Raw genomic sequence first — 27,857 nt, forward strand, 5'->3', positions numbered from 1 at the left:
GTGCACCTGGTGGAACTCCCCACACACCCCAGCAACTCTCTGTGTGAGGACTTTCTCCACTCCCATGTGTCAAGGAGTTACAGTGCCAGAAATCGCCCCAACCAAAGAGGGGTGATAGTTGGTGGACAAATACCCAGCTTCCTCAGCCTCTTTGGGACAGCTGAGGTGTGCTCCCCACGGTTCCTCTGAGGGTTGCCCATAGGGCTGAGCCCTGGCTTCCCACAGCAGTAGTCCACTCAGTAATGCTGCTGTCCTCGGCTCCCTTCCCCACCCCTTGCTGTCCTGCCTGGGATCCCCTCCCAATACTTGCACCTGAACCTTCATCTCAGCATTGGCTTGGGGGTGGGGGAACCAAGCAAAGCGACCTCCTCCATGATCCCAACATGTGGCCACTGCCCAGACCTTGGTTTGCAGCCAGACCTCTCCCCAGAGCTCCAGCCTGAGGCCCCAGCTGCCTTCTGGACAACTGTCCCTGCATGTGGCCCACAGGCCCCCAAGGCCAGCACATCCCACCAGACTCCTCAGGTTCTTACTCTTCAGGGCTGGACCCCAACCTCCCAGCGGGCACCCTCCACACTTCCCTCTCTCCTTCCCCTCTGTCTGTCAGTTATTTTATTTGGGGGACGGAGGGAGGAGAGAAGGAAAGAGGAAAGGAATGAAGGACAGAGGGAGGGAGGGAAAGAGGAAGGAAAGAACTGACGGAGGGAGAAAATTGGTTTCCTGGGTGTGTTTCTATCACAGAAGACTCTGGATGTCTCAAGAATGTCACCCTCTGAGGAGCCTGGGCCTCTGGTCCAAGTGGCCCAGAGTGGGAGGGCAGCACCTGGCAGCTGGACACCCGGGCTGCCTGTTCCTCGGCCACTGCCCTCCAATGCTGCTGACCCATGATAAGTCCAAGTATCACAGCAAGTCATGGCACAGCCGGAGCCTGGCTTCCTGCCGCGGCCGCCCCTATGCTCCATCCCACCTGCCCCCACACCTCACACAGCCTCAGCTCTTCCTTCCCTCAGATACCCACCCTCCATTCTGTATTCCTTGGGAGTCCGTCCGTCCGTCCATCCATCCATCCATCCATCCATCCATCCATCCATCCATCCATCCATCCATCCATCCCTCCACACACACACACACCCACCCATCCATCCATCCATCCATCCATCCATCCATCCATCCATCCATCCATCCATCCATCCTTCCACACACACACACACATCCATCCACCCACCCACCCACCCACCCACCCACATATCCATCCATCCATCCATCCACACATCCATTCATCCATCCATCCATCCACACATCCATCCATCTATCCATCCATTCATCTACCATCCACCCACCCACCCACACATCCATCCACCCACCCACACATCCATCCATCCATTCATCCACCCACCCACCCACCCACCCACACATCCATCCATCCATCCATCCATCCATCCATCCATCCATCCATCCATCCATCCATCCATCCATCCATCCACACATCCATTCATCCATTCATCCATCCACACATCCATCCATCTATCCACACATCCATCCATCCACCCACCCACCCACCCACCCACACATCGATCCACCTACGCACCCACCCACCCACCCACCCACACATCCGTCCGTCTGTCCATCCATCCATCCATCCATCCACCCATTCATCCATCCATCCATCCACCCATTCATCCATCCATCCATCCACACATCCACCCGCCCACCCACCCACAAATCCATCCACCCACACATCCAGCCAGCCAGCCACCCACCCACACATCCATCCACCCACCCACCCACCCACCCACCCACACATCCATCCACCCACACACACATCCATTCATCCATCCATCCATCCACGCATCCATTCATCCACCCATCCATCCACCCACCCACACACCCATCCAGCCACCCACACATCCATCCATCCACCCATCCATCCATCCATCCACCCACCCACCCACCCACACATCCATCAATCCATCCATCCACCCACCCACCCATACATTCATCCACACATCCATTCATCCATCCACCCACTCACACATCCATCCATCCATCCATTCATCTATCATCCACCCACCCACCCACACATCCATCCATCCATCCACCCACCCACCCACCCATACATTCATCCACACATCTATTCATCCATCCATCCACCTACCCACTCACCCACATATCTATCCACCCATCCATCCATCCACCCACACATCCATCCATCCATCCACACATCCATCCATCCATCCATCCATCCACCCACCCACCCACCCATACGTCCATTCATCCATCCACCCACTCACACATCCATCCATCCATCCATCCATTCATCTACCATCTACCCACCCACCCACCCATACATTCATCCACATATTCATTCATCCATCCATCCATTCACCCACTCACCCACACATCTATCCATCCATCCATCCATCCACCCACCCACACATCCACCCACCCATCAATCCATCCAGGCAGTACTGTCTTCTAAACAGTATCTTGCTCTGATGAAGAGCTTTCCTCTGAGGTGGGGTTGCCTGGGCTTGAATCCCAGAACTGTCACTTCCTCTCTCTGTGTCTTAGTTTCCTTATCTGTATAATGGGGTTTTGTGTGGATTAAATGGTAGAGTCCTTGTAAAGAGCTCTCAGTGTGGCGCCGTGACCACTGTCAGCAGTCAGTGTCTGGGGGAACCTCCTCCTCACATCACATCATCTTCACCGCAGCAGCAGCCTTATTACTTATTAGCTTGGCTGCTATTGAGGGACTATGCATAAGGTGTTCCCAGGCAATGATCTGTTTCAAGAGTTCCAAATGTTAAACATACACTAACACTTCATTCACACTATTACTTAACTACAAAGACAGTTGAACTGAGTCACCAAGCTGGCGGGTGAGCACACTTAGTAATCCTTATAACAGCTTGGTGACGAAGGTATTAATGTCCCCATTTACAGGTGGTGAAGCTGAGGTTCTGAAAGATCAAGTGATTGGCTCAAAATTACCCAGCAAGTTAGACTCTGGAGTCAGAGTTAAAACTCAGAAATTCTGACTCTACAACCCATTCTGTGACCCCTTCTGTCATGCATTTTGACAACTGTGCACTGATTTTTTGGTTTTTAAACTTTGACAGATCACCTTCAGGTAGATTATCTGATCTGATGGATGTCTCCCTAGACATGTCATCAGTGCCCCTGAGCAGGAAACCAATGTCTCCCACCCAGAAGACAGCGCAGCCTCTTGGGTTCCCTGTGGCTCCCTGCAGCTCCTTGTCCCCACTTGTGGCCATGCCAGTCATTCTCATGGCAGCCAGAGAAATTTTCCTAAACCACAGATCTGGCTGGTTTACCCCCTTGCCTAGAACTTTCCATGGATCCCCCTTGCCCTCAGCTCACTTGGCTTCTGAAGTAGGCTCAGGGCATTCCTGGAAGCTGAAGGTTCATTAGTGAAAAACCAGGCCATTTAGTAGTCCCTTTTCTCAGGTGAAAAAGCTGGCTTGGTGGGTGGTTAGGGGGAGGCAGGGCTGGGGAACACTGGCCAGCGCCTGCCTTCTGTACTGGTTCTGGACTCAGGGAAGAGTTTGGTCACACTCCAAGCTGGCAGCTTCCTCAATTGCATGTTTTCTTTGAGGGGGGCACCAAGAAGGGAGCCTGGGGTGAGGGGGGCGGGAAAGAGGCAGAGGGCCATGTAAGAGGGGTGGGGAGCCAGCGGCTGTTTCTCTGCAGGAAGGAGCTTTGCTGTGGGTGAGGGATGTGACCTTGACTTAGTCTCTGGCTGGAATCCTCTGAAAAATACACATGACTGATCTGCAGAGCCCGATGTGTGCTTTCAAAGGGCTGTGAGGACTGCCTACAGTCCCCTGGCACAGGAACAGGACGGTCCAGTGGTGTATGAGGCCTGTGGACACTGAGGGCGCCACTCTGTCAATCACTCTGACCAGTGATTTGACTCTGAGCCCCTCCTACCTTGCTGTTCATGGTGTTTCGGAGTGAAGACTCGATTTTTTTGTGGAAGAGCTGCATCAGCCACCTGGAGATTGACATAAGGGGACATGCATGAGGCTTCCCAGGTGTTCCTGGGCCATATTCAGGAGGCTGCCTCCTCTGGGAAGTCTTCTTCCCACCTCCAAATAGGCCGAGGCACACTTGTCCCTGGTCCCCATGGCACACACACACTGAGACCCTGCCCTCTGTGTGAGGTGACAGAGAAGTTTTTGAAGTTATTTCCTTAACAGGTGTCTGGCGGGGCTCTTGCCCAGTCTCAGCCTCATTCCTCATTCCTCCTCTCCCTCTCTGCCCTCCAGCTATACTACTTGGCCAAATCCTCCTGTGTCCTGTGCTTCCTCCTATCTCAGGTCCTTTGCATGTGCTGTTCCCTCTGCTTAAAGCCCTCTGTCCTCAACATCTACTTAATTAACTCTCACTTATTCTTTACGTCTCAATTCAAATGTCATTTCATCAAGGAAGGGCTAGCCGGCCCCCAGTCTAGGTCAGATCACCCTGTTCTGTGCATTTCAAAGCACTCTGCCTCTTTTTTTCTTAGTTCTTATATCCTTTTGTAATCCTTCGTGAGCCATTCACTAATGCAATGATTTGATTAATGTTTGTCTTCCCCACTGGGCTGGAAGCTTCAAGAGAACAGAGATCATGTAGCTAAGAGTCTGGGGCCAGATAGTCCTGGGCTGAATGCCTTCTCAACACTCATTAGGTATGAAAACTCAGGTTATTTCACATCTTTTCTGTGCCTTGGTTTTCTCTCCTGAAGATGGGATAATGAGAGACTAACGTCATCAGTCATTGGGTGGATTGAATGAGGTAATTCACATGCTTAGTACAGTGCTTGGTATACAACAAGCCTCTAATCAATGTTAGCTATTGCTCAATTTTGTTGGCCACTGCTGTCTCCTGATCACATCTCACAGGCTTGGTGCATAGCAGATTCTTACTGACATTAGTTGAATGGATGGGTGAATGCCTACAAATCTGTGGTGAGGATTGTACAGCTTAGTGCCCATAAAGTGATTAGCCCAGAGCCTGGTGCATAATAAGTGCTCAGTAAAACCTGCTGGATGAATGTTAAATGAACAAGTGACTCCTTGAGGCAGGGACGGTGTCTGCAGTACCTGCAGGCCCCTGTCCCCTGCCCTGTACCAAAGCCTCTGAACAAGGCATGGAATGGAGGTGGTACTCAGGATATTTTCTGAACACAGGGATGATTAGGAAAGTTATCTCTGAGACCCTCCCACCATCTACAGCCCCAGGAGATCATACGCCAGGCTGCCTCCTGAGATGTGCACGTGGACACTGTCGATGCGGCTGCTGCAGCTGGAGCAGGCGATGGTGGGGTGGCCTGAGGTCGGGTCACAGCTCAGCTTCAGACCAGTCAAAATGGAGATGCTCTCCATACTCAGGTCAAAGTTGCCACTGGTTTTGCTGAAGGGAGAAAAGAGAAAAGACTTGGAGTGAGCACGTTCTTCCTCACTGCATTCGAATCATTTGGGATCGTATGTTACACAGCATCCTTCCAATGCTGGAAGGAGGTTCTGCTATCATCCCTATTCCGGGTGAGTTCAGAGAGGGGAGGCAGCTTTCCCAAAGTCCCACATCACACAGCAGCTGAATGAAAGAACCAGGACTCTAGCCTGAAGTCTTAACCCATGTTTTCCTGGAATAACCCCACCTTTACCCACTTCCATAACCTCTGCCTTTGCTGTGTACCTTCAGGCATGTTTCTGAACCTCTCTGAGTTTCCTCACCCAGACTCTGAGCCAGCAGTGGGACACCACCTTTGCCACTAAAAAACTGGGTGTTTGGGGACAATGAGTTTAATTAATGAATCCACATACATGAAATGGGGTCAATAACTCCTTCAGGGATGAATGAGGTTTGGATAAGACAGTGTGCTCGAACGTAGTTTGTCAGCTCTTCCCTAATGTAAGGAAGTGTTACTTTTCTGTCATCAATAAATGAAATGATAGGTACTTAGGAGTCTGAGTAAAGAACTGAGCAATTCTGGTTGTGGAGGAAATGGGCAGACCCTGTGGGCCTTGTGAGTGGGGGCAGCTTCATGCCCCTCTCCACACCAAAGCGCCTCCTACTCCATTTTTCCCTGGGTTCTCCGCAAAGGAGAAGTTGCCGAAGTGACTGTCAATCTGAGCCCCGGTCAGCAGTAGGCAGGGTCGCTCTCGGGAGAGCCCAGTATGTAGATTCAGAGTTGGAGTTTGGATGACTTGGCCCAGTTGGTCGCCCCTCCCTGCACCCACACCCTCGGCACTGCCTATCTTAGGGGGAGGTAGGTGCGTTTCCAGGCTCCTGACTTTGGATTTGGCCATGTGACTTACTTTGGCCAACGACACAGGAATAGAGGTGACCGTGGCCAGTTCTGAGTCCAGGCCTTAAGGGGACCTGCATGTTTCTCGTCACCCTCTTTCATCTCTGCCATCACCAGGAATATGCTCTGAGTAGCGCACTGGTCTGAGGACGAGGAGGAAGAGGTACATGTGGAGCAGAACCACCTAAACCAAGCCCAGCCTGGATCAGCTGAACCCCACCTACATATAGATACGTAAGTGATAATAGATGACTGTTGTTTCAAGCTACTGGCATCGGGATGGTTTGCTATAAGCAAGAGCTACTGGATAAAGGGATAAATTAAAGATCCCACTTGGCCTTCCATCCTAAGCCACATGCACCAACTTCGTCTTGCCAGTGTCCTGTGTTGTGATGTGGACAAATGCTCAGCTATTAACAAAAGGCTGTGTTGGATCTTCTTACGTGAAAAAGTCCGCCAGGAACCCTTTGGGGACAAGTGGAGATGGGCAAGACAAAAATTGGGCATTCCTGAGCTCTGTCTCTTATCCCTTTCAAATATCACCAAGAGTCCACTCATTCATTCAACAAACCCAAGCTTGGAAACTCACATGAAATTCTTTCGTGCTTTCCATTTTCCACTGATCTTGACATTGGCATTTTTGATGGAAAGATGAAGGCCCTCATTGGGCAACAAATTTATTTGGGAACTGGGAAGCTGGAACCCATGGATAACCATACTGCAGAGAAGAAATGCTCAATTAGCCTCCTGGGGGTCCACACGAGGAGTCAGTTAAAGATGAATGCAGACTCACCCCCTCACTTCACCCCTTTACCACACCCATTCAAGGAGAACCCAGAAGCTATGGGAGCAGCCTTGGGAACTCTATGGACATTGGGCAGAGTTGCTAGACAGACAAATCTGCATTTGTGTCTTGCTCTTTCTTTACTATTGTGTAACCCTGGGCATGTCACTTAATCATCCTGAGCCTTCATTTCCTCATTTGTAAAATGGGCACAGTCATCTCTGCTTTGCAGGGTGTGTGATGATCAATGACAATAGCCAATGTAATCTCATTGGCCACAAGTTCTTAAAAGGGCAGAATGTGTCTGTCTCTTTCTCACTATTGCAGCAAAACCTGAGTGTCAGACACATAGTAGGTGTTCAAAAATATTTGTTCAATGCAAAAGTGTATAACATTCTATAGAGGACGTTTATGGCACTCATACCCCCTTGTTGTGGGAACAAAACTGCATTTTTTTGGGGGGGAAACCCCTCCTCACATCCATTCCATGTTGTTCCAAAGAAGGTTAACTTCACCTCCATCTTCAGGGGCTGGAGTTTTTTATTTGATCATAAGCTAATTAGTGGATTCTACTCCCCTGGCCACAGTGACTGGTTCAGGAGTGTGTACATAACCTAACATGCACTGATCAGAATGAGTCTTAGGGTTTTTCTTGAGTTGCAAGGGGAAGGTACTCTCCTTCCACAGGACTGGGTGTGCTGAGGAGATGCTGGTGGCCCTCCTGCCTCTTCAAGGGGACACCCTACCTGAGACTTAGATTCCCCCCAGGGGAACTGATACTGAGAGGTGGCAAGAGAGAAACAGGGTCCAACGACAGGAGCCTGCCTCAAGCTGAAACCGAAGCCGGACTGACTGCTCCAGGAACTTCTCAGTCATGTGAGCCAATAAATGGTTAGGCCCTCTGGGATTGGCTTTTCTGTGCTTGCCCACCTCCCACCCCCGCCAAATCCTAATTGATATACGGGCCTGATATGAGACTGGGGGTTCACAACACCCCTCCCCCTGCCCACACACACACACTGGGAGTCATGACGAATCACTGAAAGACCGTTTTGTGCCTTCCACCATGCTCAGTTTGGGGCATTATATCCCCTTGGATGGTGTCAACACTAGCTTTGGGATCCTAACCTTTGAATTTAGGAGTTTGTGGCTCTGCAATTCTAGGTCTTGGCGGCCCCAGAAAATTGTAAGTCCTGCATACTGAGGACTGAGCTCAACAGGCCTCACCTGTAGAAGCTGTAATGCCCTTTCCCAAGATACTTGATTTTAAAGTTTCCTGAGAAGGTGGGAATCTGAATCTTCTCCAACTCCTTCTGCAGCACAGCCACTCCTTGCCGGCAGGCTGAGGGGAGAGAGCAGGGGAGAGAGCAGGTCAGATGCACAGCCTGTGAGCCCGGGCTGGCAAGGCCGGGCAGCCTCTGGACCCTCAACCCTGTCCATAGCAGGGATGGTGTGGTTGGGAAGGTCCAAAGCAAAGGTCAGGGGTCAGCTAAGGTTTTCTGTAAAGGGCTTTGTGGGTCATACTGTCTCTGTCACAGCCATTCAGCTCGGCTGTTATTACAGAAAAGTAGCCATGGACAATATGCAAATGAATGGGTATGGCTGTGTTCCAATAAAACTTTATTTATGGACCCTGAAATCTGAATTTCACAGAAAAGATGGTATTCTTCTTTTCATTTTTTTCAACCATTTAAGAAAGTGACAGTTATTCTTAGTTCATGAGCCATACAAAAACATGTGGCAGGCCAGATCTGGTCTGTGGGCTGTACCAGTGCCAACCAGTAGCCTAAAATATCACCCCATTCAAACACCCAGTCACGCATCCTATGAATATTTATTGGACACCTATTTTGTGCCCTTTCTGTGCTGTGTCCTCACAGATACTCTATCTCTTGGGTTTTTGGACATTTGCATGTGCCATTCCTGCTGCCTGAGAAAACCTTCCCTCCCATCTTTACCTGATCCACTTCTAGTCAGCAATCATCACTTCCTCCAGGAGACTTCTCTGACTCAGCAGACAAGGACAGTCCTCCTGGCTATCATTCTCATGATGCTGTGGGCATCTTCTTTGAAGCCCCCATTGCTCTTTGTAATTACACACTTATTTGTGTGACTTTTTGATTAATATTGCTCTCCCCTACTAAATACAAGGCCCCCAGAGTCGGTTTTCTTACAAATGTATCTCCTATACTCACCACAATGTCTGTTTTATTACAAATATATCTCCTATACTTGCCACAGGGACTGGTAGTTAATACCAGAATGCACTTACTATTTGTTGGATTAATAAATGAATGAATGTCCGAATGTCAGGAATTCTACCGTCAGTTATTATGTGGCTAACAGCATCGAAAAACCAATTAAAAAACAAACATGTTACCTAAGATGGGGTAAGTGGTAAGATGAGACATTCTAGGCTTTTTGTTTTCCAAGAACCAATTAGGAAATCATCATCATCATCAAAATCAACATTTATAAAGCTCTTACTCTGTGCCAGGCACTGTTCAGGGCTCTGTACATGTATTAAGTTACTGAATCTGAACAATCCTAGGAAGTAGATCCCAGTATCACTCCCAACTGACAAATAAAGAAGCTGGAATTCAGAAAGGTGGTCACACAGCTGCAAGGGATGGTGGTAGGATTTGATCCAGGCCTTCTGGTCCCAGAGAATGGGAATAGGCCCGGGAACAGGCCTTCTGGGAGTTCAAAAGTGAACTATACATACATAGTCACTGACTGGAGGGGAAAGAAATCATGGAACAGCCAGAATCTGTGAGTTGGCAGGAACCAGGTCTTGAAAAGCCTTGAATCCATGCCAAGGGCTCAGGACATCTGAGGGCACTAGAGAACCACTGAATAGGGTAAGTGGGTGGGGCATGGGCAGATTTACTGCATTTCAGAAAATCCCCTGTGGTGGCCACATGGGGCGTGAATAGAAGGGAAACTTAGGCTGCTGTGACCAACCACGGGGACCTCTGGGCTTAAAGGCTGAGCCCAAGCCTCTGCTCCTGGGAAGCCTCAGTTCTGGCTGGATTTAGAGCAGAGCCATATTCCTTTCTCTTAACTTAGACGGAGCCTTCTGTGTGCACCCCTAGGGTTCAGAGGTGGCCTGCCTGGGCTGGGGTAGGAACTCAGGGATGGAACACCAGGTCCCCCTGAGTCCTGCCCTGATTCCCCCAAAGACACACCAGTGGAGGAGGCTCTGCTTTCTCCCAAGTCTGATTTCTCTTGAGGCTGGCTATCCTCCACCGTTCTGCAGTTCATCTATCTGCCACTGAGAGGCAGCATCGAGCAGCCGCAACCGGCGACATCACATCCAGGGCACCCACTTCCCCAGTTGCTTCTCCAGGTTTCAGTTTGCTCATCTGTAAATGTTACGAGGAACAGTATGTCCCACCCAGGTTAGAAATGAAGACGAAAGGAGACTGAGAGTGTAACACGCCTAGCACAGTCCCTGGCATAGATCTGAGAGGTCAGCTGCTTCATGCCACTCTCTCCTTTGCCTGGGCCTGCGTGAGTGTCCTGGGGGAATCTCTCTGCGTCCTCTGGGTGCATGATGTGCACAGCATGGCTGGCAAGGCTCTGCCCTGGGGGTGACCATTAAGAAGAGCCCGCCTCACATTCCGCCTCCCCCTGCCCAGCTTCCTCGTGGGCCTGAGCTCTGCTCATGCTGAAGACTGAGTCAGAGATCTAGGCGCAAAGGGCAGTCCTGAGAACCAGCTTTAGAAGGAAAGGCTTTAGAAAGGTGTAGGAGCCAGAGCTGGCAGCTGGGTAGAGGCGGGGGGGAGCCATGTGGACGCTTAGGGGCATGAGCACTGGACTCGGAATCCTGCAGAGCAGGGCTCCAATCCCAGGGTTCCCCAACCTGTGACCCTGGGCAGCCCAACTTGCCTCGGTTTTTTCATATGTAAGACAGGGGTCAGAGGAGCTGTGAGCTTGGCATGTGCTGAATTTAAGCAGCTGCCACAGCACTCGCTCAGTAAGTGCCCCTTGGGGTGAAGAGGAGGGATGGAAGGCATATGATTACCATAGTCCAGGCCCTTCTGGGTGATCCTGGTCACGATGCCGGGGTTGGTGGTCGCTGTCACAGCTGTGCCCAGGGCGGTCAGCACCGTCAGGGTTGCCCACCACAGCGCGTTGTCAGGGCTCCTGGCCATGTCTTCCTCCTCCAAACTGTCCAAGCCTCCAGGCCTTGGAGGGGAACCAGGGATCTATAAAGAGCTAGCGGGGTAAATGCAAGTCAGGAGAAAGGAGGAAGGAACTTGGGTGGGGGCGGAAGGGGGGAGGGTGGCTGTCTGCAGTCCCCACCGTGGTTGGGGCCACAGCCCCAGAGGCAACTGGAAGTAGAGCCTGGGCGCCATGTGTGTTGTGGTGTGTGTATTTGAGTGTGTATTTGTGTATATGTGTATGTGTGTGTGATGTGTATGTGTATGTATGTGCCTGTATATGTGTGGTATGTGTATTTGAGTGTGTGTGTGGCATGTGTATGTATGTGGTATGTGTGTATGTATGTATAGTATGTATGTTTGTATGTATGTGTACTGTGTGTGCACGTGTGTGTAGTTGAGACTTATGGCTCTAAGGCATCATTCCCTTCCCTAAGCACTGCATCCCCTTCTCTGAGCCCCCATTGAATCCTTCTATCTAAGGACTTCCTTGAAGCTGGGTGGTGTGTACATCAGGGTTCATTATATTTTTCTTTTCTTTTTTTCCCCACTCTATTGAGGTATAATTGACAAATAAAACCATCCATTTAAAGTATACAATGTGATGATTTGATATATGTGTACATTATGAAATGATCACCACAACCAAGCTAATTAACACATCCATCACCTCACATAGTTATCAGTTTCATGTGTATGGTAGGAACACCTGAGATCTACTCCCTTAGCAAATTCCAAGTATACAATATTCTTAGCTACAGTGACTATGCTGCACACATTAGATCCCAGAACTTAATTAAAATTCTATAACTGAGAGTTATACTTTTCTTCCTACTTTTGATTTCTTTGGTATTTTCCATAAAAAAACATTTAAGAAAACAGAACCGCTAGCATTTTCTTGTCCTGAGAGTCAGTTGTGGTAGTAATTAAATGCTCAAATTTTGGAGTCCAGAATCTTAGCTGCGGTTTTAAATCTTAGCTTTGCCACTGTCTGGTGGTTTGACCTTGGTCAAGCCCCTGAGCCTCAATTTCCTCTTCTGTAGAGTGGGGATAATCAGGGTAACTTCCCTCTCTGAATTATTGTGAAGAAAGGGCTTTATACCACCTAAAGCATTTAGCACAGTGGCCCCTGCATAATAATCACACAAATGGTAGCTAGTAATGTCACTCTGACTTTAGAAGTAATCTGTGTTCATTGGCCAAAATTTGAGTAAGAACCAAAAGAATAAAACTCATATTTAACCCCCAATTCCAGAGATACCAAGCAGAAATGTATTTTAGAGTATTTCTCATTCCCTTCCTTTTTTTTTTTGCTAAGCAAAGGTAGACTGTGCATTTTTTGAACAAAGAAAAATGGGATCACACTGGTCAGTTTTGTAAAGTTCCTTTTTATCAATAGACAGTATGTAGTGAACATTCTCCCCCGCCCCCGAATATCCTAAGTATTCTTTTACACACACCACATTTCATCGCCTCCTCATCCCACAGTTTTCTTCATCAAGTTTTTGTTTTGTCCCTTTTTACCCTTTGCTTTGACAAATGTGGAACTTGAGGCTTCAACAAGGGAAGTGTTCTTCCTACAGCTGTGCAGCAGCTTGCTGCTCCAGAGCTGGGATTTCATCGCAGACTGCCAGACTCACCCTGTGCCAGCCTGAGCCCCTCCGTGCTTAGAGGATGTGGGGGGTGTAGTCACTGCCCACCCCCATCCCTACTTTCCAGACCAGTCTTTGCTCAGCCCCAGCCCCTCCCTTCACAGCAGCCTCAGGCCCTGGGAGGGTGGGAACCCCGCGGGGCAGCCAGCTCCGTCTCCATGGTGATGAGAGGAGGGGGTGACTGAGGAGGGGGAGACCAGCTTCTCTCCTGCTGGGTCTCCATCAGCCCCCTGGCACCCTGTCTCCCCGTCTCCCGTCTCCCCACTCTGATTTTGTGTAAGTCTAATGAAGTCAGCTGAGCCAAGAGGACGTGAGCCCTCCTCAGTTCTTTTTCCCCTTTATCTCTTAGCCCGGTTCTAAAAGGGTCTCTCCCTTCCTGCCTCCATCCACAACAACAAGAATCCTGGTTTGCTTAAGAATGGAAAGAGCAGCCATATATACAGAGCATCTACTATGTACCCGATGCATTGCATATATTATCTCCAAGCTTAAAAATATCCCTCCAGCAAGGGATGATCATTCTCCATTTTGGAGATGAGGAAACTGAGTAACCGAGTGATCATGTCCCTGTCAATGTCACTCCATCTTTTCCCTCTACCCGGGGCGGTTGCCAGGAGGACTTGCCACTCCAGGTCCTCACCCCAGCTACACCTTTCTGGGTCCCTGAGTCAGATTCTATATCTGTGCAAGGAAGAGAGCTCCAAGGAGTGGCCAAGACACACAGATACGTAGACTTATCAGAGAATTAAGAGTTTTGAAAAATTATCTCACATAGTTTTGAACACCTACAGTCCTAACCACACAAAATTCCTAAGTCCCCTGGGCCCTGGTAGATGTTGCATCTGTGAGAGTGTCAGACAGGAAAGGAGCAATAAGATGAAATTCACATGACTGTGACTTTCATTACCACAAAATTGGAGTTGTAAAACCAACTGGTAGGTTTCTAAGTAAGCCACCTCCACTGGCTCCCCTCTGATGGTTCATGCCCAGCCGGATCCAGATGAATCCATCAGTGACTCTCCAGCCTCCTTTTCAGTATGGCTGCAGGCCACGGAGGTGCCCCCTGCTTCAGATCTGACTTTCTTCTCTGTATAAGTGATAATGTCTTCAACCCAAGTAACAAAAATCCCCAACTCACTTTGGCTTCAACAGTATGCATATTTATTACCTCATAGAAGTCTGGAGAGAGGGCAGGTTTGAAATTCTGGTTGATTCAGCAGCTAACAGACATTTATCATCTCTCCATCTCTTTTTCTCTGCCATCCTAGTGTCTCAAATTTACCCTCACACTGACTTCTTTTATGGTTGCAAGATGATTGCAGCAGCTCCAGCTATTGCATCTAAATAGGCACCTTCCAGTGTGCCTCCTGTTTCTCCTTCTCTTCTTCTTCCTCCTCTGTTTTGGTATTTTTTTATTACTGTAAGCTATTTCAAACATACAGATAAGAATAGGCTACCCAGGTTTATAAAATCTTAACATTATGCCATATGTACTTCTTACAGTTTCTTTTAGTTCTGTGACTTTTAATACATGTATAGCCACGTGTAACCAGGACCACAATAGGAATATAGAAAGTTTCAGCATCCCTCTAAGTCTCTCCTGCTATCCCAATTCAATATGGCTTAAATCATAAGGAAAATATATTATCTCAGCAGGAATTCAGAGGTGGGATGGATCAAGAGTCAGTCGATTCAGGGGCTGGTTCTGTCCGCCTTTCTACTCTGTGGTCCTTTGGATGTCAAGTGTTCCAGAGGAAAATGCATTGGCCTTAGAATTGGCGGGCCTGGGTTCATAATCCCAGCCAGTCTACCTACCTTCTCTGTGATCCTGGTTAAGTTCCTTGACCTCTCTGAAATTTGGGCTTCTCGTTTAAAGATGGGGAAACACTGCTCATTATGGAGGTTGTTCTGAGGATTACATGAGAGAATGGATGTGAATCAAGTCTCACAGAGAAGGTGCTCAGTAAATAGTCATGATTCAACCTTCATCACTCACTGGCTGGAGAGTTCTGGAGCCCCCAGGAACATACACTAGAAGCACCACAAACTGGGTTTTCTGTCCTCTGGCCTTTGGGTTTGGGCTGGGTTTGTGCAGTGAGAGGAAGCCAGGGCTCACATAGCCTCTGTGAGACTGCCTCTCGGCCAGCACTGTGAGCTGACATGGCCCCTCCCCACACAGCAAGGCAGTTAGGAGCGTTGGCTGGGAACACCCCGGATCTGGGCCCCAAATCCCAGCTTGCCACTCACTCATTCTGTTAGGTCTGAGCTCAGAGCCTGCTGAACCTATTTGCTCACTTGTCCCCACACTCCATCCTCAGGGCCAGATGCTCAGGTTTTGTCACTGGCTAATGCCCTGAGCAGATCAAAATCTCTGTTTTGACCCATTTTTATTGCAAGACCATAAGATTTCCAAAGCACCTGCTGTCTTTCAAAGTTGTTTTTCAGTTAAGTTCCAGGAAAAGATGCAATCACGACCTATTCTAAATCAGTTTGGTCTGTTCCATGGGAGCCACACCTGCCAGAGCGACCAAGAAGTGCCCGAGAGATACCTTTGCCTCAGTAGTTTAGTAAAATCCCAGCCCAGGGGGGAGCTTAATGTGCATCTAGGCTCAATGACTATGTAGAAACACGGTCAGCAGGTGCTGACCTCACCCCTCCTCTAAACTAAAGACAACTTCATTCCCTCTCCCAGAATAAAAGGAATCTGCCTTCTCTTTCTTCAGGGAGCTACAGCTTTGGAAGTGATTCCCTGTGGTCTTCTAATTTGCTGCAAATAAAATGTACTTTGTAGGACGACTACTTCTGGTGGAGGTTTTTGATTTCAGCTTACCAGGAAGTGAACTCATCCTGAGCTGACAACAGTTTTACCATGAGTCCATCCCTGTGGTCCGCTTTGCCTCCCCCTCAGGCCCTGATTCTTCCAGCTCTTTCCCTCCTTTGCCCTGCCCCCCACCCTCCCACATACACAGCCTGCCTCCTCTGTGTGTCTAGCTTCCTGAATACACTGGTGGTCATTTTCTGATTAAAGGGGGGCTTGGAGTGGATCCTGGGGGTGGGGGGGATAGAAACAGGCCCTCATGCAGCTCTGGCCTCAAGGTGTAGCATCTAAAAGGCAGTCAGCCACTTGCCTCCATGGAGATAAACCTCTGGTGGGAGGTGGGGAGGGTCTCCCCCAGCTTGCTATGCTGAAAAGTGTCTGTCTGCTTCCGAACCTCAGTTTCATAACGGAACTCTTTTGGGTACCCTGGTCCTGGAGGTGGGGGCAGGTCTTTCTCATGGTATTATTAATATTAGTTTTAGTATTATTACTGCAGTCCCAGAGTAGATCACAAGATATGTTCAGTAGTGAATACATGAAAGAAGGGTTAATCCCAGTATAAATCCCAGACCGTAAGTGTTTGGAGCCTGAGAAGGACAAGCAATCCTGAAAGGCTTCTGGGAGGAGGTGAGAACTGACCTTGGCCCTGGGGTGGCAGCCTGTCTGGTGAGGTGCTGATGGAAGCAGGGCTGCTTCTGAGGCTGAAGCCATTGGCTTTGCACAGAGGACATTTCTGGGAAGAGCTGAACGCTGAGGGAAAGGAAAATAAAGCCAAGGGCTTCCCAGAGGGCAGAGGCGAGGGAGAGTGTGGCTCTCACTTCTCCTTTTTCTTGGTAAACTGTGTTATGCTGCTGGCTGGAGTGGGCTGGGCCTCCTCCAGCCTGAGGGAGGATAACAGGAAGTAATGCAACCAGCAGTTGCCACATGGCCACGGACCTCTGAGCCATTTCTCCTCAGCCCATTAAGAAATAGGTATATGTGCAGCCAGCCCCAGGGGGCCAAGGACTGGTCCCAAAGAGGATTGTTGCTGGTAAAGCAAACCATTCCCTGCCTGGCTTGCCCAGGGGTGGTAAGAGCCTGGGGCTGGGGACACAAACAGGCTGGGACTAGAGGGAGGCCAGTGAGGAACAGGGACTGGATTTGTCTCTGCTTGTGCTTGGCTGTGTGAATTTGGATGCATCTTTGGGTCTCTCTGGGCTCAGGGTCCTCATCCATAAAAGCAGCCCCCATCTTTAAAGGGCTTAAACCATGCCAGAAACCACGCCAAACCCGTGGCTAACATTCTCTTTTAACCCTCACTCTTTTCTGAAAGTAGGCCTCCTTGGCTCCATTTCACAAATGAGAAAATTGAGGCTCAGAGATGTTAAGTAGCTGGCCCAAGGCCGCACAGCTGAGAAATGCCAAGGAGACATTGAGAGCTTCAAAACGAGGGGAGACAATTCTGTTGGGTCGTGTGAAGGAGGTGGCTATGGAATGCCAGAACGCCTGGAGAAACAGCCTCTGCCCTGTCCAGGGACAGGGAGCAGCTCAACCAAGGCACTGAGGTGGAGCCCCCCAGGGGCTGCAGTGTGGGACTGCAAGGGGGAAAGGTTGGTGGGGGTTTGGGCCTTGGGGTCATGTTGTGGTCTTTTTCTTAGAGGCCAGTGGCCCCCCTCCCCAGTTCTTCTTCCATGATAGTAGTTAGATTTGCAGCCAGTGGGTTGAAGAAAAAACCACTGCAAAGTTAGCAGCTCATTTCAATGTATTTGCATTTTTCTAAGCCAGTTAACAGACATTTGAAATAAGGAACCAAGGGCATGTTTGGTGATAGTTGGTGGTTTGGCTAAGGGACCTCTGGATGCCCAAAACTTGCCCTGCCAGTTCCGTGCCTCCTGGCTCCCACTACACCTGGGGGGCTGTACTCAAAGACCATCACACTCTGAAATGCAGTACTGATTCTTTGTCAGCTGGCCAGTGGCCAGTGGCCAAGGCTGGGCAGGAGCACAGAAGGCAGGGGTGTGGCCCCACTTCCCGCTGCTCGCCATCCCCCCTCCCAGCCTTTGGCTGGCCGCCTGGGGGAGAAATCCCAAGGATGATTGGCTTGGGTGGAGGGAGAGATGGGGACAGAGCGTGGGCTTAGTTTGCTGGTCACATGGCACGGTTTGAAGAACAGAGAAAGGGCACCCAGCTGCGTGGCCCTTTAGCTACCAAGACTCCTGCCTACTAGGAAACAACAATCAATGTCTTAGAATCCAGCCAATCAGAGTAGCAATTCCAAATTCCTACGGGAGGAGAAGGACAAGGAGAGTGGAGAATCAGGTGGGGTTAGGGTGGGGATGTGTGCTGGCCTCCAGACAATGCTTCATGCCTGTGTGGGTGTGCAGACCCTTGGAAAGAATTCCAAGCCTCTACCCCCACCCCTCCTGTGAGTATCCACAGCCCAGAGGCCAGGACTTTCTTAGTGACATTGGAGCTATTAAAGGATTATTATTAGAAAACATTCATGGAGCACTACCTCTCTGTAAGGCACAATGGTAGTATATCTCTCAATTAATTCTAATGAAGTTTGCCCTGCCTTCAGGGTACAGGCTAGGAGAACTTTCTGTGATTCTGGAAGCCAAACTTTTACCCTTTCTAGCAATTCCTTTTCTGCTCACGCCAGCCACAGTTGCTTTCTGTTGCAGTTAGGATCCTTGATGAGTACAATACCATGAGTGTGTGTCTGTGTGCTGCACATGAGCATGCATGCGTGACTCTAAGGGACTGAGGCCACCACAGCAATAAGAAACACAAAAGATGGTGTCCTAGGGTTTGTTCCCAGGCGTCAGATAGTCTGAAAGTGGAGGCTTCTTCATGAGAGAAAAGGGCAGTTGAGCATTTCAAAATGTTTCTATGTACCTTGTTTCATTTATTCCCCTCCACCATGGAAGGGTTAACATTTACAGTTTTATAGATAAAGACATGGAGGGTCAGGAAGGTGGCTGAGGCTTCAGAGCTACTAAAAGGTGAAGCTGAGGATGAGTCCAAATCCTGGCCTCCTCCCAGGGCACCTGGTGCCTGTCCCAGGGGGCTCGCAGAGGGAGGCAGACTAGCTGGGTAGGGCTGGAAAGGGGTGGAGTGATGTGACTTCTCTAAGCCAGAGAAAACCCTGGCAGGGCTGGTGAGCTCCCCTCTGCCCCCACATGCCTCCCAGCACATCAGTGGATTCTGAGTGGGCCATCCCTGGGAAGAGATTGGTCTGTGGGGCACCTTAGAGGGCCACCCGGAGCCTACTGTGTGCCTTGCCCTATGCTGGCATTCCCTCATGAGTGAGCAACAGTGGGGCCCTGCCTGGAAGTTGCTGCCTGTCCATCTGGGGACAAGATGACTACTGCAAAATGAGGCCACCAGGGCTGGCCCTCTCCACCCGTAATGGGATGGAGCATTGTTGCTAACTGGAGGTGCCCTGTCTCTGCCTGAGCTCTGCCTGCTGAAGAGTCTGGCTTTACTGACTCAGCTTCTTCCTGTCCCCCACCCTTTGAGGAGCGGGCTGCAGGGTTTTCCTGGGTTCTAGGTGGCAGAATGAGGAAGAAGGGGGAAAGGGGCAAGAAAGAAAGAAAAGACCTTAACTCTGGGGGAATCTATGGACAATGGAGACTCCTGTCTGTTTTGTTTCCTGATCTATCCTAGGTAGGGCTCTTGGTACATACTAGGTGCTCAGTAACTGCTTGTTGGCTGAATGGAGTTTAGAGAAAGAGGACCCCCAAAGAGATGGCATTGAAGTAAGTTCCCATTGAAGAGAGGGAGATACTAGGAAGTATTTCTGTAGACTGGGCATATTTCCTTTAGTATGCTTTAAATCACAGGGAAGAACTTGAGTCATTTTTTAATTATTTTAGCAATGACAGGACAATGGCCTCATGACTGCCACATGCCCTGAGTAGGCTTATACATATATCAGTTGGATTTCACAGCAATCCTCCTAAACATTCACTGAGCACTTAAATGCTGAGAGCATGGTTCTAGGCTCTTTGTAAATGTGCGCATGCACATACACACACATCCTGATGAGGAAGGCCCCATCTTTATCCCCATGTTACAGAGGAGGCTACAGAGGTACAGAGCGGTTGAGTAACTGGCCCAGGGACACACAGGTGATAAGTGATTAAGTGGGAGTTGATCAGAGGGCAACAGAGCCCACCCTCTTGGCCTTACACGCATCTACCAAAGCCCAGGCAGTGGGGAAGGGGCAAGCAAGCAGGGGCCACTGGCTCTGCGATGGCAGGCTGCCTGTGGCAACTGAAAGGGGCTTTGGATCCTGATTTTCTGTTCCCTCTTCCAGTCTCCTGCCTTGCCTGTCCAAAGAAAAAAAAAAAAAACATTGACAGGACAGGGCTCAGGGTTCATCTGGTGGCCGCTGTTTTCCCAGCTGTGGACTGGCCGCCTCCTCCCAGCCTCTCCAAGCCAGCCCTGGACTCCAGCAGTTCCAGAGAACCAGGACAAAGTGTGGTCATCGTGGGAAAATTAGCAAACACAGGAGCGAAGGAAAACAAAGATCAGCTGTAACCTCTCCACTCAGAGAGACTTGTGGACACCATTTTTGGTGCTTTTCTAGCGGTCTGTCTTTCTACCAGCGTGTGTGTATGCACATGTGCATTTGTGTATATACACCCAGATATTCTTATTATACAGTTGTGTAACACAGATATTCACCGACAATATTGTAAATGTTTTTCTATATCATTAAGTGTCCTTACACAATATTTTTCTTTAGGTTTTACATCGTTGGCATATTTTAATTTACAAAGGTATTATGTGCAGCACCTTTTATAGTTTTTTATATTGGGGTATACTTTGCATACAGCCGAAGTCACCCTTTCTAGTGTTTATGTTTGAATTTTGACAAAACCATACTCATGCAATTGTTAGGCAGGAAAATAGATATGAGCAGGGTGGAAAGAGAAAAAGACCAGGAAAGTCCACTAAAAAGACCCAGAGTTAATCAATTAAAGCTCAAAAAGCCAGGAGGAACTTGGCCTGGAATGTTTAAATATTCTCCAGATAAAGGAGGGTACCTCAGCATAGCCCATGTCTTTGTTATGTTAATCATGCAGGTCTAGCTTATTTTTTAACTTTACCTATATGCTGTTTTTCTCCTTTGGCCCTAATCAAGTAGTTTGCAATCTAGGCAACTAATTTAGCATGCATGCCCAGCCATAAACAACATGGTAAAAGGCAGGAAGGATTCCATCTTACAAATAAGATTGCATTTTAATACCCAGGAAGTTAAGAAGTAAGATTCTTAACTTACTCTTTAGCAAACAGACAATAACACAGCCCACCTTGGGGGCTGGGCAGGCAGTCTTGTTTGATATGCTCCCAGACCAAGAGCGCATGTATCCCAGGGAGAAATCAGAGCAGGAAGTTATTTGTGTTAAGTTAATTCTAAATATTCAGAGACCACTTAACAAGTCTGCACCCCCAGCCCTTAGTCACATTCTAAAATAATCCTTATAAGGGGGAACCCCCAACCTTTCAGGAGCTCCTCTCTCTGAGGTCACCCGCACTTTCTAAGTGTGTAACCTTTTAATCTTAAACTTTCTCTCTCCAAACTTTCAGAGCGCCTCTCCTTGCTGAGGTGGCCTGTACTTCTTCTCTCTTTACGTAACTTTAAATAAAACTTTTACTCTGCTTCACTGCTGTGTCTCTGCCCTTCAATTCTTTGTTGTGGCGGGGACAAGGCCCGAGGAAAATACACAACGCTCCCCCAACATATTCAGCACCATAGTCCACATATAGAACAGTCCCTTCACTCCCCAAAAGTGTCCTTGCACCCCTTAGCACTCAAGCCCTCCCATCACCCCAGTCCCTGGCAACCACCGATGTCTTTTTTTCCTATACGTTTGCTTTTCCCAGAATGTCATATGAATGGAATCACAGAGTATGTAGCCTTTTGAGTCTGGCTTCTTTCACTGACCATGGTGCACTGAGGTTTACCCATAATGTTGCCTCTATCAACAGTATTTCTTTTCATAGTTGAGTTATAACCCATTGTATGGATGTACCACAGTTTTCCATTCAGCAGTTGAAGGAATCTGGGCTGTTTCCAGATTTTGGTGATTATGAATAGAGCTGCTATAAATAGCCACATACAGGCTGTTGTGTGAACATAAATTTGTATTTACCTCCAGAAAGTACCTCGGAGTAGGATTTCTGGGTCTTTTGGTTTGAGCCTAGGTATAAGCAGCATCATGTTTTTACAGAAAAAATGAATTGCACTTCATTTATGGTTTTCTGATATTGCTATACAAATTGAAACAATATAAATAAACTCATAGTGTACTCTCAATCCTTCCTTCTTTGTAATGCACGTGTGAACATACCTGTAACTCTGGGGGGGAAATAAGTTCCCAACTGAGGCAAATTACCTTTGAAGCTGAAATCAGTCAAAGGGAAAAATAAAGTCGGAGAAACCCATTTATTGCTTACAAGCAGTTGTCTGCTTCTGCTCACGCATGTCTCATGCAACCCAGTTGCAAAATAGGGACCCCAGACAATCTCTCCGGTCCAGATATGCCCTCACTCCCCCTCATAATCACCTATTGATATGGAGATGGACTACTTCTCTCCATTCCTTGGAAACACCTATTGATACAGAGATGCACCAAGGCCAGGTGAGAGATTCTGGAATATTACCATTTTACCCACAATACCTCTAGATTATGTAAAGAGGTTTATACTATATGTGTGGTTCTATAGTCTGCTTTTTCAATATTTCTTCCCTATTACCACCTTAAAATCTACTGCACCATTTTAGATTACTACACAATGTCCCATTGTATGGATGTATGAAAATGTATTTAAATAATACCCTCTTGCTGAATATACAAATAGATTGTTTCCTTTTATTTGCTCTTATAAACAACATCCTTGAACTAAGTATCTTCTCACATTTTCAGTTCCTTCTTGAGGATAAATTCCTAGATATGGGACAAAGAATAACAAATAACTCCATTTCATTTTACTTTTTCCTTAACATTCTTTTTCATGCACGTATGAAAAGCTGATATATAACACAACCTGCATTGCAAACCAGGAGGAAAGGATGGTCTTTCCAATAAACAGGGTCAGAATAATTAGCTATTTGTATGGGAGAAAATGAAAATGATTCCCTACCTCATGCCATACATTAAAAGTTCATTTATTCCAGATGGATTAAGGACTTAAATATAAATGATAAAATTTACAACTTTAGAATAAAATACAGGAGAGCATTTTTATGGAAAGATCCATTCATGAAGTCTTTTAAAAATAATAAACAAAAAGTTTAAACCATAAAGGAAATATTTGATGTTTTACACATTGAAATTGACAACTTCTATTCATCAAACACCCCATTAGGAGAACAAAATGGTAAGTAACGATCTGCAGTAAGCTATGTGCAGCACACATAACTAATCAAAGGGTTGCATCCATAATATATCAAGACACCTATGAATTAATATGCGATGAATATATAACACTATAGAAACTGAGCAAAAAACACGAACAGGAATTTAATTAAAAAAGCAGGAATGATCCATAAACATGAGAAAAGATGCTCAACCTCACTATTAACCAAGGAAGTACAGATGAAGACCCAATGAAATATCATTTCATATCCACTGGACTGGCAAAAATAGTATAGAACCATAGAATGTGAGGGTTTGGAGGGAGCTGGTGGGCATGTGAACTTTGAAAAGTGTATTTTCATTATTTTCAGGAAAGCCAAAGATGCTGCACTGTGATGTGAACTTCCAGTCCTAGATTTACCCCAAATAAGCACTTGGCATCTGTGTATCAAAAACATATGCAGGAATACTCATAGGAACATTGTTCAAAAGAGCAAAAAAAAAAAACTTGGAGGAAACTCAAATATCTATTAGCAATAGAAATGGATACGTTGTAACATGCATTGCACAATACACATTGTGACATGCAGACAATGAAATACTATATAGCTGTGAAAACAAACTTCTGCTGCCTGTGTCATGGATGAATCTTAAAAACAGAAAGTCCAGGGGGAATAGAAGTCACAGAAAAAATATATTCAGTCTGACTCCATTAATATCAAGTTTGAAAAGAGATGAAGTAAAAGAATATTGTGATTTATATATAAGGACTTTGTTAAAAAACAAAGTTCAATAAGTAAATTAGAAGCTCTAAGTGGCTTTTATGAAGCAATTCATATATGGGGTAGCATCCCATCTAGCAAGTAGAATGATGTGCAGAGGGATACAGAAAGGGAGAGCTTTTTAAAGGCAGGACAAGGAAGCCACAAACAGCAAAAAGGGCTCTTTTGGGTGAGGTCACCTCCCTCTGGGGGATAGAGAGGGTGCATGTGACAGATGCCTCATGGATGCTGACCAGAAAATTGCCAACTGACAGTTTTGGGGGAAATTAAAATTGCAATGCTAGATTAGGTAGGAAGCCCCAGTTTGGTGATTTGACCTAGCAGAAGGGACTCCATGTTGGACATATGGCTTTTTATTTAACAGGAGTAAAACTGTAGAGAAAAGCAAGGGAATAGGTTATTTTGAGTAGGGTGCAGGAACATGGAGGGAGGGGTACATTAATCATATTTTTGTTTTCTGGGTCTTAACAGTGTTTTGACATCTTAAGAATATTGCTGCCATGACAGATTGCTCTCCTAGGTCTAGTCAATTTTTAGAGGTAACCAAGGGCTCTGCCAAGAGCATACCTTTCATATGGAAACCAACCAATCCGGAGTCCATACCCACTACTTTATCGAACTCTTGTACACCAAGACAATATTTCCACTGCTGTAAATTTTCCCAGGCTCAGCTACCAGGTAGACCACCCCTACAGCCCCAAAGCCCACCAGAATTATTTAAACTAGCCAACTATAAGCTGTTTCCTCTGCCCTGCTTTGCCTCCCCTGCAGAAACCTCACTAAAGGCCATGGCCTAAATGCCCCCCTCATCCTGTTTCTCCTCCTAACCACCCCAGGTCTTTCCCAAGGGGCCCTGAATGACATTACCGACCTCCTTCTTTGGGGAAACATAAATGATAAATTCTTCTTTCAACGACATTAGCCTCTCTGATCACTCAATCACCTCCATCAGTACAATCTGCAGTACCATTGACGTGGGGATTCTTGTTTGTGGAGTCGAAGAATGAACTTAGCAAACACCCGAGGTAGGAGAGCCAGGCAGAGGCTTTTATTGAGAGATACAGCGAGAGGACAGAGCTCCTGGCTCACTCCAGGGGGACAAGAGAGCCCGTGATGGTGTTTTGTCTAGGGGATTTATAGTCGGTTGAGGATTTTCAGAAATGTGGCTAAGGGCTAGGGGTGCAGACTTGTACCCCGTGTCCTGTCCGCAAGGTGGGCTGGGTTGTCTTCTGTTTGCTAGGGCTGTTTACAGTGAAGTCACAGGTTATGCCAGATACCCTTCTTTATTTGTGGAAGACCCAAACATTCCAGGAAAAGTTGTTCCTGGCCTTTTGAGCTTTAACATATAACATCTATGAGCTATAACGTCTCACTGAAGATGTCTATATTCCTAGTCTGGTATCTTTACCCTAGACAATTAGTGTGACCTTGATTTTGCATAATGCTTAACACAGAGTTTCGATAGGGACTTCTTTGCACATTGTTACATTGCTCTGACTGTAAATATCCTGCCTTGCTTTTTCTGGAGGCCCTCACCCTAGTCTGACTACACCCACGGTCCCTGTCTCAGTGAGACAGGGATTCGTTTGATTGGGGAGGGGAACCCAGAGAGCTCCAAGGTGAGGGTCAGATTCTGTTTCTTAAAGGGGTTGGTGGGTCCAAGGACATGGGTCATTATTTTTCAAACTGCATATATCTGCCTTTGTATCTAAGATATAATGTATCTTTTTATTCCATAATAAAAATGGGGGAAAGTCCATAAATGTTTTTATTTACTACAAAAGTAACACATCATTGTATCAACATTAATTTCTCAGCTTTGATAAATGTACGATGGCTCTGTAAGATGCTATCATTAGGGGAACCTAGGGGGAGGCTGTATTGGAATTCTTTATACTGTCTTTGTAACCCCTCTGTAAACCTAACTTTATTGCAAGATTAAAAAAAAAAAAACTTAAAAGCACTACAGAAGCCGAACCATGCTGGAAGCTACTCTGAAGGATTTGGATTCTGTTCTCTGAGCAATGGGGCATCACTGGAGAGTTTTCAAAAGGTGGGGCAGGGTCCAAAGGGAGTGACAAGACAAAAGACAGCTTCATTAAGAATTTCAAATATTGTCAGAGATGTGGATGCAGAGCTTCCCTTCTGCCAGATGGAGATTGCCTTGACTATGGGTCCTGATGCCCCTCGGATGGGGGACACATGGAGGGGGAGCTGGAGAGAACACAGTGTCCTTTGATCAGAGTGGACATCAGTGGGGAAGGAGGGCCCCACAGGCTCAGCATCAGAGGGTCACGGGGGAGTAGGGGAGGATATGGGAAGGACAGAGTCTGCAGGGGCTGGTGGGGGGTGGGGAGGAGGCCTGTGAACAGAGGGCTGAGGAGCCACCACCCTTAAGCTTCTTGGGTCCCCCAGCCAAGCCCTAGGCCTCCACGCTCAGCAGGCGGTCTCCTTCACCTTCTTTCAGCACCTGCCTCTCCCCTCCCTCCCTTCCTCTCAGGTCCCAGAAGCGGCCCAGCCCCTCCCTCTTCTAAAAATATGTTTGAGTCCTCTCAGCTGACAAAATTCTCCATCATAAAATCAGACACAACTGTTTGATTCCAGGCCTCCTTCCCGTCCCTCCAGCTACAGCCCTCCCTCCCCTCTTCAGTCAAACCTTCTCAAAGCTCCATTTGTCTCCCTGGCACAGATTCCCCTTTCCTGTTGTCAGGCCACCCTCCCCTGGAACTTCCCACCCCATAGATAAGAGCAATGCCTTCCCTTTGGGCTACTCAGCCTCTTGCCCTGCTTTCTGTCTCTCCACATCACCCCTTGCCTCCTGAAGTATTATATACAGCTGACCCTTGATCAACCCCCGGGGTACTGATCCTCCCATGCAGCTGAAATCTGCATATCACTTTTGATGCCCCCCCCAACTTAACTACTAATAGCCTATGGGAACTGGAAGTCTTACCAGTAACATAAACATCCGATTAACACATATTTTGCATATGTATTATATACTGTATTCTTAAAGTAAGCTAAAGAAAAGAAAATGTTTCAAATTGTTGCAAATCTCCAAAAAAAATTCCAATGCATTTATTGAAAAAAAACCTGCATATAAATGGATCCATGCAGTTAAAACCTGAGCTGTTTGAGGGTGAGCTATATTAATTTGCTTATCATCTTTCTACAGCACTAGATCCTAAGACCAGTGTTATAGGTTGAATTGTGTTTCTCCTCCCCAGCCTTCCCACCAAATTCCTATGTTGAAGTCCTAACTCCTAGTACCATAAAGATCTTATTGGAGATATGGTCTCTACAGAGGTAATCAAGTAAAATGAGGTTAGAAGACTGAGTCCTAATTCAATGACTAGTGTCTTAAAAAAGGGGACGTTTGGACACCCATTGTAACTCTTGGGGGGAAACATTTTCCCAGCTCAGGGCAAATTACCTTTGAAACCAAAATCAGTCAAAGGGAAAAATAAAGTGGGGGAAACTCATTATTGCTTACAAGCAGTCATTCGCTTTTGCTCACCCATGTCTCTCACAACCTGGCTGCAAAGTGGGACCCCACCCAACCTTTTGGTCCAGATATACCCTTGTTCCCCCATGTAATCACCTATTGATATGAAGATGGACTACTTCTCTCCACCCCTTGGAAACACCTACTGATACAGAAATGCATCGAGAGATTCTGGAAATACTGTGATTTTACCCACACCCATATACACAGGAAGAATGCCATGTGAATGTGAAGATGGCCTTTCACAAGCCAAGGAAGGAGACCTACAACAAATCTTCCCCCCACAGCCCTCAAGAGAAACCCACCCTGATGACACCTTGATGAAGCTGACACCCAGTTTCTAGAACTGGGAGGAAACAAATTTCTGTTGTTTAAGCTACCCCATCTGTAGTATTTTGTGTTGGCCGACCTAGCAAATGAAACCAGCTGATGACAGCAGGAACTTGGCTCTGCTCACATCACTGTTTCCAGTGCCAAGAGCAACG

The 27,857-nt window shown here is 47.4% G+C and overlaps 1 protein-coding gene across 1 annotated transcript in view; it reads right to left on the minus strand.

Moving 5' to 3' along the window:
* Positions 1-16,512, minus strand: part of BPI (bactericidal permeability increasing protein) — a 34,695-nt gene extending 18,183 nt beyond the window's left edge. The window contains exons 1-6 of the mRNA XM_017652788.3: positions 16,376-16,512; positions 11,128-11,321; positions 8,328-8,442; positions 6,906-7,034; positions 5,257-5,418; positions 3,952-4,015 (exon numbers count right to left, since the gene is read on the minus strand). Coding sequence (XP_017508277.3) covers positions 3,952-4,015; positions 5,257-5,418; positions 6,906-7,034; positions 8,328-8,442; positions 11,128-11,257 — 600 coding nt within the window. The 5' untranslated portion in view covers positions 11,258-11,321; positions 16,376-16,512. The remainder of the gene's footprint in view (positions 1-3,951; positions 4,016-5,256; positions 5,419-6,905; positions 7,035-8,327; positions 8,443-11,127; positions 11,322-16,375) is intronic.
* Between the last annotated feature and the right edge of the window lie 11,345 nt (positions 16,513-27,857).

This window comes from Manis javanica, chromosome 5, assembly GCF_040802235.1.
Source record: "Manis javanica isolate MJ-LG chromosome 5, MJ_LKY, whole genome shotgun sequence".
Taxonomy (NCBI): Eukaryota; Metazoa; Chordata; class Mammalia; order Pholidota; family Manidae; genus Manis; species Manis javanica.